The sequence below is a fragment of the Capra hircus genome, chromosome 3, assembly GCF_001704415.2.
Source record: "Capra hircus breed San Clemente chromosome 3, ASM170441v1, whole genome shotgun sequence".
Lineage (NCBI taxonomy): Eukaryota > Metazoa > Chordata > Mammalia > Artiodactyla > Bovidae > Capra > Capra hircus.
The window spans coordinates 31,708,599-31,721,974 of record NC_030810.1 but is presented as its reverse complement, the minus strand read 5'-3'; the positions used below and the strand labels follow the sequence as shown (position 1 = coordinate 31,721,974).

The 13,376-nt window shown below is 45.0% G+C and overlaps 1 protein-coding gene across 2 annotated transcripts in view; it reads left to right on the top strand.

The window, feature by feature from the left end:
* The window catches only part of DAB1 (DAB1, reelin adaptor protein), a 463,784-nt gene that overhangs the window by 393,003 nt on the left and 57,405 nt on the right, over window positions 1–13,376 (top strand). For both annotated transcript variants that reach the window (XM_018044685.1, XM_018044682.1), the window contains exon 9: window positions 2,983–3,042. In XM_018044685.1, the coding sequence (XP_017900174.1) occupies window positions 2,983–3,042 (60 nt within the window). The remainder of the gene's footprint in view (window positions 1–2,982; window positions 3,043–13,376) is intronic.

Sequence of the window (13,376 nt, the reverse complement as noted above, 5' to 3'; positions counted from 1 at the left end):
ATATCACTGCACTGAAAGTGTCTTCTGTGTGGATGGTCCTTAATGTATAGTTTTTAGAGTAATTTCATTTATTCGTTCAATAAATAGTTATGTATGGAGCACCAGCCTGTGCTGGGTGCATCAGGATGTAATAGTGACACACAGCCTGGTCCCCACCTTCAAGGTGTTTGTAGGTAACCCCTTGGATACTCATGACAACCAGATAAGGAAACAGGTTCAGAGAACAGTGACTTCTCCAGGGTCATAGAGCCTGTGGCAGAGCCAGGATTAGGAACCAGACCTTCCACCTCCTTTTGGTCCAGGACGGTTATCACTCTATACAACATCATATTACTGAGATGGTCCACAGATGGGACATACCAGTTAAGGGAAGATGAGCGCCAAGACCAAGGCACTGTCTGGTCTTCATCCTTTTAGTGTTTCTGCTAGGCTTTCTGTCTTTAGCACATATGTGGTAAATGTGTGATGCTTAGAAGGTTCTTGTTTAACCAGTTATTTACAGGTGGGGAAACAAAGGTAATAAAATATCTACTGAGCCCTCAGCAGGCTTATAAATCAGTCAGGATTCACAGTGACCGGGAAGCTGCAGTGTGGTTTGACTGTGTATTTATCTTACAAATAAAGCTCCCTTTACGCCCTCCTTCAGTAGCCTGATGACTTTTCCATCTCCCCCAGTGAGACAAGGAGCTCTGATAAGTCAGGGGCCACATTCGTCTTGTTCACCACATCGTCCTAGGAAGAGCACAGAGCGCAGACACTTAGTAGGTTCTTGGTAACTTTTATTTCTTAATGAAAGGATGCACCAGATACTATGAGTACAGAGGAATGCTCCACCAGTACTCTAGTGGTGCTCCCAACGTGATGTTTTAGCTGAAATAATTCTTAAAAGACAAACAGGCAGGCTGATATCTCACCCATGGGACAGCCAAGCCGAAAAGCTTTTTCAATTATACACAGTTTGGGTTTCTCCATCCTACTGCTTCTCCTCCATTTGCAGGCATAATTGAGAGTCAGCTGCGGTTCAACTTACTAAGTGCCCATAGTGAGCAGTGAATTGCAGGGAAGAGAAAAACACTGTTCATTTTGCTCAGGCAAGGGTGAGCTGCTAGTGAAAATAAAAGTGAGGGCTTGTAATTTATTGGCCCTTGTTAACAAGGACTCTGTAGGCATTCTTAGAGGGTTCCTTTTGGAGGGAGCTTACTTATCCGGAGCAAAGAAATTACATTCTTCATGGGCTGCCTGCAAAGTAAAGTTTTGCAGGAGTGACTCTGAAAGTGCATCTTCTGCACAGCCATGCTCACTCAGAGTCCTGTTGTTTTGCCAGGATGTGCACAAGCTTCCAGGAGTATAGAATGGATGTCAGAGGACAAGAAGCACCCAAATCTCCTGTGGGAATGGTGGGAACAGGGGGGAGCTGCGGCTGTCTGTATAATGCAGTAGTTCAAGGCAGACCGTGCAGGCTGATGCTCCTGGCCTCCCACTCACAGATTAAATGAGGATGTATGTGAACATAAATGTTTAGAATACTGCCTGGCACATAGAAAATGCTCTGGCAGTGTTAGCTCATACCGTTAGTGATAAATGTCTTGTTCCATAGCCAGAATGAGATACCTTTGACTCTGATCACTTCCTAGCTATGAAACTTTGGGCAAATTTCCCTAACATCTCTGAGCCTCACTCTCTACTACTTAAAGTGTATATTTTAATACCAACTTCTCTGGGTTAGTATAAAGATTTTAAGGTAAGTGAGAGTGAAAATGGCAAAGGGACTCCAGGAATAAGCTCAAATTCTTCTCTAAGCTGGTCCAAGCTTAAAAGATAATTTTTCTTAACTATTCTCCACAATCCTCGATGACATACTTACGTAGCAGACACCTGCTGAATGACTACTGGCTCTTATGTGCCATGCCTGCTTTTAAGGGGCTCCCTGTCTGATCAAGAGAGACCAGTTATCAGACAGAAAACCACTACTCACTGATCCTTCCCGTGGAGGTTTTGAGTTAAGCTTTGCTAGTCGCTGAGGATGAACTGGTGTCAGAAACTGGAATGTTTCAGAGCAAGGCCCCTGATAGATTCATTTGAAAAGTATTCCACTAGTCCATTGTTATTCACATGTATTTGGGTACATATTTACATAATATATCAATGGCAAAAGACATTACCGTTCTAACACTTGACAGTATGATGGTGCCAAATAGACTTTTATTATTTACTCTCTTTTCTCTTTGATATATAACCTAAACAAGAAGCAGAGTTGAAGTTCCCATTTCAGTGATGAGCTAAGTGACTTGCTTAGGGCTTGACAGTTATCACATGGCCCAGTATGGCCAGATGGAAGAGGAAGAGGAGAGGGAGGAAAGAAGTTACAGAGAAGTGTTGGAAAACCATCGGAGAGTTTTTCGATTCTAGTCGCATGCTTTGCCTGCCATGGATGGACCCTTTCCTTAAAGAAAAACCTTTGGCAATTATCAGATAGTATGTGAGTGATCCCAACAGAAGCTGTATTTTGTTTTAGGACCTAGATATTTGTTGAATTTTAAATAACCTGGATCTCAAATCAGCCTGGAGTACTTCAAGCTCAGTTGAAAACTGTTTTTAACAACTTTAGGCAACTCCTAGCACCTCCCTGGCACCATTTTTGTCTTTGGTGAGATGGGTTTTTTTTCGCCACACGATCTCTGAGGCCTCTGCCTTTTGCGTCCTCTGCTGTGGTGCTGTGAGGAGTCCAGTGGCAGAGACATCCTGCAAACCTTTGCGGAATGATTCACACCCCCTCTCCTCCTCCAGCTTGCCTGAGAGAAGGAGTCTGGCCTGATATTTTCATGGTACCAGCAGCTCCTTCTTCTGCTGGAAGTTGGCCCGTCAGGCCTCAGGGTCTGAGTTCCAACACACTTAGCCAGTGGAAGGAAAGCCTGGTTGCTTTGTTCTTCAAAAGCAGAGTGCCAGAGTGTTTTAACTGTGTTGAATTTGATTTTTTCATAGGTTCCCACCAGCCAAAAGAAGGAAGGTGTTTATGATGTGCCAAAAAGTCAACCTGTAAGTGTAAGTACATCTCCTCTCTTCTGCTGGGTCCCCATAACCTGGCTTTAGACCGAGGCTTGGTCTTCAATCCGAGGAAGGGAGTCCACAATCCACTCTTAGGATACGGATCACCACCTATACGGCTTTGCTGAGGACGGCATGCTGGGGACTCCTCAGTGGGTGAGGGGAAGGGGGTTAGAGGCGGAGATGATGGGGCTGAGTCTGCATGAAGGTCTGGCTCCCTGAGTGGTAATCTGCTGAATCATGAAAACTCTTATGTTCAAGGGATTCAGAGTCTCAGGTGTTTTATGGAAAAAGTCTCCAGCCAAAGACTCCATGATGCCTGGTCAAGTAGGGGCAGTTCTTGGTTCTGGGAAGAGAGTTGTCCACTCAATTTGAAAGTGGTCAAGAAGCTTCAGAGAGACAGAACAAGGACTGGCCAGGGCCTTTGGAGTGTGTTAAGGGTCCAGTCAGTGATCAGCACACTATAGAAGAGGCCATGTGTTGTCGGCTTGCAGAGAACCCAGGGGGCCCGCTGCACCTGGACCACATCTGCTAGGGGGACTCCTGGAAGTCTGAGATACAAAGGAAAATGTTCAGTTGTGTGTCACTGCTGGGCTCAGAACCATGCTTGAGACCTTCAGTGGCACTCAGAAGGCACCCCCTACCTAACCCAGGCAGCCCTGAGGAGCCAGTGCAGGCTTTGAGTGGGGGGAACTGTGACTTTGCCTCAGCTTGTGTAAAAGAGCTGGGGTGTGCTGTTGACTTCATTCAGCCATGGGTGGGAGGAGCACCAGTTCTGAAGTCATACTGACCCTCAGGAACCCAGCTCTGGTCCTAACAGAGCTGTTGTGAGGCTAAATGACCTCATCTGGAACACTGTTATCAGTCCTGGACCCCACACCATGAGAGACATAGAGACAGCCCTGTATGTTTCAAGATAGGATTAATAATGGGGTTTGAAACCCAATTGGATGAACAAGTAGCAGAAGGACCTGAAAACCTTTGGCCTGGAGAAATGAAACCATGACTATGGAGGTGGGCATCCCTAGGACCGTTAAATGGAAGAGGGATTATACTGTTCTGTACCTGCCAACTCTTGGAACTGAGACAGGGTGGATGGCCCTACAAGAAGGTCAGTTCTAACTCCAACTAAGGGTGATCTCCTGATGGCCAGAACTGCTCAAGGGTACAAGCTCCCCATCACTGGAGCTGTACAAGCAGAGCCTTGAAGACCACCTATCAGAAAGATGATGGGCTGAAGGTGGGGAGAGGGGCGGGGATTCACACCTTGAATGGCCAGAGGGGCAAGCCTTTGATACCTTTTCCAAGCCTGAGTTTCTGGATTCCTCCAATCAGGAGTCTTTCTGGTCCCTTCTTACCCTCCCTTGGCTCCACTCCCCTTTTTCCTAGTAAACTTTCTTTCTGACTTATTTCCATTTCTCTATCCACTCTTCCAGTATCTTGAAACCATCCTATCCCACCTAAATACAGCTTCCAAAAGTCCATGCATGTTAGTTTTGGTAAGAAGACATATCTGAATACCAGCCCCTTTAAAAGCACCGAGTGTAGAGACAGAGCAGAAGGCATGCAGTGTAGGGCCGTTCAGAAAAAGCAGTTTTTCTCTCAGAGGCCTTTGCATTTAATCAAGCCTGCTTGTCACCAAGACACCGGTCTGCTCTTCGTGCTTCAATTTGGTCCAGCCCCCACTGCACAGCTCCCTCCAGTTCAATTTGTGCCTAAATTGCCTTACTTGCCCCTAACGGGCTTAGATACGTGAGGAAACATGCTCCATTTGCTGCCTTGGTTTTGTGAATTTATTAACCAGTCTGGCCACACCACCTCCATGCTTAGTAGCTCCAAAAAAAGAAAAAATCCGGAGTTCTCAACCTGACATAGACAGCACTCGGGTCCCAGCCTCTGCTGTGTCTTTGGCCTGCCTCATCCTGGTCCAGCTCCACTGGACTCCTCAGCTTCCCAAAGCAGTCACACCCTCCCCAACCTCCCTGCAGCCCTCCCCCAACATCCTGCCTTGTGTTTTGGGGAGTCTTTCTTGATTCTCCCAACAGTGTCAGCACATCGCCCCTGCATTTGTGCCTCCGCATCTGTCATTCCTCCAGGAGTAGACCACGCAGTGTTGGAATCCTTCTTCCTCAGGAGCTTCTGGGAGCTTCCTGAGGTCCTTGTGTTACCAGAAGCAAGCCCAGGGCCTGGTTCGTAGCAGCCAGACACAACACGGCTACGCTAGGGATAGTTAACAGATATATGAATGCTTCTTCCTTATAGAAGGGATTTATGAAAATTCTTCCTATTTTATTTTTGATGAGAATTTTCTGCTTCTCTGATTCCAAATAGTCATTGAGGACGTATGCTAAGGTTTTGCTTAGAAAATGTCGGGGTTGCCTGAATGCCCCACAGTGGCTTCCAACCCATTGTTGCCACAGACTCTCAGAAGTATCTGATGGTGATAATGGCTTTTCCATGAACTATCTCAGTATTTCTAAAAATCTGAGAGAGGGAGAAAGTGAAAAGCGTAGTCTCAAGTTAGAGGCAGATGGATGCACCTGGAATCTCAACTCCTGTCTATCCTTACTGCCTGTAAGGCTTCTGATAAGTCTCCTTGCCTCTGAGGCAGTGTTCTCATCTTCCAAAAGGAGTTACTGATGCTGACTTGCAAGGTGATTTTGAGGATAAAATAGTCTGTGTATTGGAAAGTTGTTCCCACTTGCCTAAACCTCCCGGAGATGTCTTATGTATCCTGTGTCCCCCTTGCTCTGACGTCTTCCCTTGCTCCAGGCTTCCCCCCAAAGCCCCTCCTCTCTGCCAAGTGCCTTTCCCCAGGATATATCTCTGCGCTGAGAATCCCTGCCATACTGTCGCTGTTCACACCTTCACCACCTGCTCCTTACCCAGAAACGCAAACCAAAGACAGCCAGGCATCTTCCAGGGGAATCTGGGGGCTCCTGCAAGTTTCCCACAAGAAGGGAGACTGCCCAGTGGTCTGTTAGCCTGGGGACCACCTGGTTTCTTCTTCCTTGGGACAGATCTGCACAGTCCTAATAAAGGACTCAGCTTGGTGCTGTCATTGAGGAAAACCACCAACCAGCCCAGAAATATACAACCACCTGATCTTCAGAGTCAGATCTGGGTATGGCTCTCATCCTGACCACCTATTAAGGGTCCTTGAGTAGCTTTTTGCATCTCTAAGCCTCAGTGTCACCATCTGTACAAAGAAAGTAATGTCTGTCTTGTAGCTTTGTTTGGCAGATTAAAGATTTATGTAAAACCTTTAATAGAGGTCATGGAGTAGATTAAATGAGAACATTTCCACTTGTTGCTGAAACAAGCAATGCACCGGCCAACAGTTCTCATAGAGCTGAGAATTGCCAAGTATTCTAAGTGACTGCCCACCTCCACCAGGAAGCCTTCCTTGCCCCGGAGTAATCAGCCTCTCTGGGATACGTCTGTCCTTCTCTTTGTGATGATCATAAAGGATTATTTTCTCTTAATGTATCCACTGAGTCATTGGACCTTGGGTCCCTTAAAGGCCTGGCTTTGGGTTAATGATAGCACTTACCTTAGAGTTTTTGCTAGGGACTAAATGAGCTTAAATATGTGAATGAGCACAGGACTTGGTACACAGTGAGGATTCAATAGCTCTGAATTGTTATTATGCTATTTGTTTCCCTTTCTTTTCTGTGAGTTCCTTGAGGACAAGAATTACTTTTAATCATCACTATCCATAAAGAAACTTTTCTTGGGATTTCTGTTCTCCTTGAAATTTTGCTTATAGACTCATTCCCCAGAAAGAAACACATGTCCATATGTAAATTTTTGTAGGCCTTGAAGCCAATGAGATCCCTTGATCTCAGCTCTAGAACCTCTGTTCTAAAGCCTCAGTTTGTGGCTCATCTTCACTCTTTCATGGTCAGAGAGATACTCAGTAAGGGGCAAATTTGACATATTAGGGATTTCAGAGGTTTAGGGCAGCAGAAGTCGGAATTCATTGTGATCGTTACATTGTTCCTAGGTGGCACTAGTCGCAAAGAACCTGCCTGCCAGTCCAGGAGATGTAAGAGATGCTGGTTCAGTCCGTGGGTTGGGAAGATCCCCTGGAGGAGGGCATAGCAACCACTCTAGTTATTTTTGCCTAGGAAATCCCATGGACGGAAGAACCTGGCAGTCCACAGGGTCACAAAGAACAGGACAGGACTGAAGTGGCTTAGCACGCACACATGCATGCAGGTTCAGACAGAAAGCCAATTCTGTGTTTCTACTCCCTTACATTCACCTTCCCTGGTGGCTCAGATGGTAAAGAATCTGCCTGAAATGCGGGAGACCGGGATTCAATCCCTGGATCTGGAAGATCCTTTGGAGTAGGAAATGGCCACCCCTTCCTGTATTCTTACCTGGAAAATCCCGTGGACAGAGGAGCCTGACGGTCTGCAGTCCATGGGGTTGCAAAGAGTGAGCGACGAACACTCCCACTTTCACCTTTGCTCATCCCTGTCCTACTGGAACAGCTTCCTTGTCCCATAAACTTAGGATGCTCAGCTGTACTGGCCCTTTTCCTATTCTGTTCTCATAAATAACACGTTAGGATGCTTTTGTTTGCTTATTTTACTTTGCACCTATAGTATCACCTTCTTCCAGCAGATTTGTTCTTGAGATCATGCTTTGCTTCCCGCCATCATTTCCTGGGAATTTGAGCCCAGATAAGGATTAATCCCACTCACTGCTAGAAATATACATTCCATCCCTTCCTGGTCAAGGAAGTCAGAAGCTATGCACAGGGTCTGACCTACCCTGTATCTTAAACAGGTGGGTCTGTTTCTATGTCAAGGTCTCTGAAACCTGGTAGCATAAATGCTTGCTGCCAGGAAATGTTAGTTGGCTAGAGAGTTAGGAAGGAGACACAGATGTATAGAACAGTCTTTTGGACTCTGTGGGAGAGGGCGAGGGTGGGATGGTTTGTGAGAATGGCATTGAAACATGTATAATATCATATATGAAATGAGTCGCCAGTCCAGGATCGATGCATGATACTGGATGCTTGGGGCTGGTGCACTGAGACGACCCAGAGGGATGGTACGGGGAGGGAGGAGGGAGGGGGGTTCAGGATGGGGAACACATGTATACCTGTGGCGGATTCATATTGATGTATGGCAAAACCAATACAATATTGTAAAGTAATTAACCTCCTATTAAAATAAATAAATTTATATTTTAAAAAAAGAAGGTACAACTTGGGCAAAGCCCTGAAGGATGAGAGGATTTGAACAGGCAAAAGCGACATGGATGCACCTCTGGGCAAATCACCGGGGTCCTGGTTCCTGAGTCCAAACTGCCTCTAAGTAGCAACGCTCAGCAGTTTCCTTCTCAAAGAGGTGGGCTAGATAGGCAGTCTCCCTTTCTGCCAGCTGATGATGCTGTCATATTCTTTAGACAAATACCCTGGCCTCTTTGCGGATGTCAAAAATGTACATCCCTAAACGGAGAGGAAAGTGTCTACACCCAGTATTTACTGCCTTTTGCACCCTGTTAGCCTTTGGACATGGTCTGGTTTCACAGCGAGGCATTCTCAGGCGGCTGAAGGACCCATTCCAGACCCTTTTGTGCCTCACAGCGCTGAACTTGGTTGAGATTCTCTGTGAAGGTCAACAGCTTCAATGACAGGAAATACTCCACATTCTTCTTCTCCCCTACGCTCACCCCCTCATATAATATTCTTACAAGTGAATAAGATCTTTTATCCTTCACCTTGTAATTGCCCAGTTTAAAAGCTTTTTATGTAGTTGTATTAGACATAAAAGACTTTCTAGTTATTAGTAATAATGAGTCAGTGATTACTAGCTGAACTTTTTTGGCCTTCAAAAGAAGTTCTGGGAAGTTTGGCCTAGTGGTAAATAGGAAGGACATAGGTTGTCAAATGGATGCTTTGGTCTCAACATTAATTTCCTTTTGGTGTAACATGGATTCAGAAATTGAAAGGAATGAGAAGACCTCCTTGAGATTCTCTCTTCCCTTTGTCAGTCGCTTTGGCTTTCTGAAACTCCTTTTCTTGGGCTGCAAAGTGGAAAGGATCACCATCTGCTAGTAACACTTCAGGGCTTTCATGAGACTCACACATCAACATGAAACCTTTTCTGTGATGCTCAGGGGTCACTTTTATGAGATGCTGGGGAAGTAAAGATTGAAGGATGGTATATATTCGTTACCTCTACTGGTTTTATGTGCTGTTCTATGATTAAGGGAGGGTCTTCCCAGGTGGCTCAGACAGTAAAAACTCTGCCTGGAATGTGGGAGACCCAGGTTGAATCCCTGGGTTGGGAAGATCCCCTGGAGAAGGGAATGGCTACCCACTCCAGTATTCTTAACTGGAGAATTCTGTGGACAGAGGAGCCTGGCAGACTACAGTCTATGGGGTCACAAAATGTTGGACACAATTGAGCAACCAACAGTTTGACCTGATTAAGAGAATGGCCCATGTTTAATGACAAGAGAGGTCAAAACTGCTCTAAATATATGAAAGAAATTGAAGACCATCTGAGCTGATTTTCAAAAATGACAGCTGCTCAAAGTAGTGAGTACTCTGGCCCTAGGAGTGTTCAGGCAGCACATAGTGGTTCTATACGGAATCCTTTTATTGTAAAGGTGACTACAGTTCTAGGCTTCAAATTCTCTTATCTCCTCTGGAATTCCATTTGCCCTCATGTATTAATACTTATCTCATCATCTTGCTCCCAAATAGCTCAGCTGCCAAGCCATGTACCCCAGAGACCTCTCTGTCTTCATTATTATCATCTGGCTTCATTATTAGAATCCTGTCTTCAGAAGTCTACTCTGAAATGCCCATCAATAAGTTGTGGCCTTGCCCAGTGAAATTAGTGCTCTGGATAAGAAGTTAACCAACTAGTGTAATCAGCTCACCTCACTGAGCAAGCATTGGCCCAGAGTAGGTGCTTAAAAAATCTGTTCCTCCTTAATTTCCTCCTATAGAACTTGAAATCAAGGCTCTAGACCAGTCTGTATCCTCAAGGCTATAGGCCAGTCTGTATCCTGTGAAGTCGAGGGTTCCATTCGGTTTCTTTTATGATACCAGGACAGTAGCCATATGTACTGGATCTAAGGCTAACATAACTGTGGGAAAAGCAGAAAGACCCCACTGAGCATCTCTGCCCCAGACAGCCTAGGCTCTGGTCTTGGATGATCTCCTTCAGTAACCACAAACCTGCAAGGTAGTTGTCATTTACATATAAGGAGTCTGAGGCTTTAAGATTTCACAGAACTCACAAAGCCAGAATTTGAACCCTGTGTTGTTCTGACTCAGGTACCCACATGATTCCACTAAAATAATGCTGCCATTAGGTTTCCAGAAAATGCAAAGTCCTCCACCTCCTCACCCTCAACTGATCAGAATCAGTACTTGGAACTCAGTCCCCAGCTCTGATTACTCATTGCTTTTGAGTTTTTATAAACACTCGGAGCTCAGGAGGCCTGAGGCTCTGTGTATGACAGTGAACACCTCTCTCCTTCTCTAGACCCTCACTCTGCCTGACACCACTGCTTTCCTCATCCTGCCATTGAAAAGATGTTTCGGAATCCCAGAGAACAAATCTTCATGAGAGCAGCCTACCTCTGAAACTCAGAAACCTGCTTGTTTTACTGTCCCTGCCTCCTGCACTCCAAACTCCGTGGTGTTTTTCTGTGAGACCCCTGTCCCCCAGCAGTCAGCCTCTGGATGGCTTTCCTTGCCCCGGATTCATTTCCACGTTGCTGCTGCAAATGTAGGAAGAGGCGATCCATTCATGGGAAGAATTGCAAGAGTTCTCTGGACAATTGTTTCCTGCACCCCCAATCCCCATCATTCATGGCAAATAAATTTTCATTCACAGTTTAGCAGTTGGTTTTTCCTTTAGTTTGAAATCTGAATCAAGATGTTGCATAATTGGATTAAGTCTAGCCTGAGCATTTGTCACTCACTTCCTGATCCAGCACCACATTGTAGAGAAATTATAATGATCACAACACAGTGAACAGAGGTGTCCCAAGAGAGGAGATCATCTCAAAGTGAGAGAAAGGAATCTGAATCTGCATATTCCCACAAATGAAAGCGAAGCTTGCCTCTTCTGATGTTTCTTGAGTGGACTTTCTTTGAGCTGTATGTAAACTTTTTCCTGGGATAGAATCCTAAATTTCTAGAATCTTAATAGGAATATTAAAAAACGCTGTCTCGTTTAACCTGTCCACCAAAGCAGAAATCCTCCAAGCCGTGTGATAAGTGCAAATAAGCATTCCTGACTCTTGGGCTTCAGCTCACATACCTGCAGTGGCAGACCTTCATAACTTTTGTGATCCCAGACCTCTGATTGCTATAAAACCCTCCTCTCTTTGGAGTTCCCTTGCAACTTCTATTCATTCCACTGTATTTCATTCTACTTTATTTCATTTCATTCTTTTCTATTCATCCTATCCTTTCATTCATCCATTTGGCAAATGGTTACTAAGAATCTCCTACCTGCCGTACAGTGTTCTATTCCATAGCAATATAAAGATGAATAAGACCACCTGCTTAAGAAAGTTAATGGTCTCAAAAAGAAGATAGAATATAAAAGCAATCCCAATCAATATAATCAAGGCTGTAAGAGGCTGTGTACAAGAGGCCCTGAGGGCAGTGGAGGGGCAGTAAATTTTGACTGAGGAAGTTTAGTAAGGTATTTACCTGGGGGATAAAGTTTGAAAACTGGAGAAAGGGTGGAACACTATAGAGGAAGAGGAAATTGAGTGTTTCAGTTCAGTTCAGTCGCTCAGTCGTGTCCCACTCTTTGGGACCCCATGAACTGCAGCACGCCAGGCCTCCCTGTCCATCACCAACTCCCGGAGTTCACCCAAACTCATGTCCATCGAGTCGGTGATGCCATCCAGCTATCTCATCCTCTGTCATCGCCTTCTACTCCTGCCCCGAATCCCTCCCAGCATCAGAGTCTTTTCCAATGAGTCAACTCTTCGCATGAGGTGGCCAAAGTAATGGAGTTTCAGCTTTAGCATCATTCCCTCCAAAGAAATCCCAGGACTGATCTCCTTCAGAATGGACTGGTTGGATCTCCTTACAGTCCAAGGGACTCTCAAGAGTCTTCTCCAACACCACAGTTCAAAAGCATCCATTCTTTGGCACTCAGCTTTCCTCACAGTCCAACTCTCGCATCCATACATGGCCACTGGAAAAACCATAGCATTGACTAGAGGGACCTTTGTTGGCAAAGTAATGTCTCTGCTTTTGAATATACTATCTAGGTTGGTCATAACTTTCCTTCCAAGGAGAAAGCGTCTTTTAGTTTCGTGGCTGCAATCACCATCTGCAGTGATTTTGGAGCCCAAAAAAGTCTGACACTGTTTCCACTGTTTTCCCATCTATTTCCCATGAAGTGATGAGACCAGATGCCATGATCTTTGTTTTCTGAATGTTGAGCCAACTTGTTCACTCTCCTCTTTCACTTTCATCAAGAGGCTTTTTAGTTCCTCTTCACTTTCTGCCATAAGGGTGATGTTATCTGCATATCTGAGGTTATTGATATTTCTCCTGGCAATCTTGATTCCAGCTTGTACTTCTTCCAGCCCAGTGTTTCTCATGATGTACTCTTCATATAAGTTAAATAAGCAGGGTGACAATATATAGCCTTGACATACTCCTTTTCCTATTTGGAACCAGTCTGTTGTTCCATGTCCAGTTAGAACTGTTGCTTCCTGACTTGCATATAGGTTTCTCAAGGGGCAGGTCAGGTGGTCTGGTATTCCCATCTCTTTCAGAATTTTCCACAGTTTATTGTGATCTACACAGTCAAAGGCTTTGGCACAGTCAATAAAGCAGAAATAGATATTTTTCTGGAACTCTCTTGCTTTTTCCATGATCCAATGGATGTTAGCATTTTGATATCTCTGGTTCCTCTGCCTTTCCTAAAACCAGCTTGGACATCTGGAAGTTCACGGTTCACTTATTATTGAAGCCTGGCTTGGAGAATTTTGAGCATTACTTTACTTGCGTGTAAGATGAGTGCAATTGTGCAGTAGCCTGAGTATTCTTCGGCATTGCCTTTCTTTGGGATTGGAATGAAAACTGACCTTTTCCAGTCCTATGGCCACTGCTGAGTTTTCCAAATTTGCTGGCATATTGAGTGCAGCACTTTCACAGCATAATCTTCCAGGATTTGAAATAGCTCAACTGGAATTCCATCACCTCCACTAGCTTTGTTTGTAGTGATGCTTTCTAAGGCCTACTTGACTTCACATTCCAAAATGTCTGGCTCTAGGTAAGTGATCACACCATCGTGATTATCTTGGTCATGAAGATCTATTTT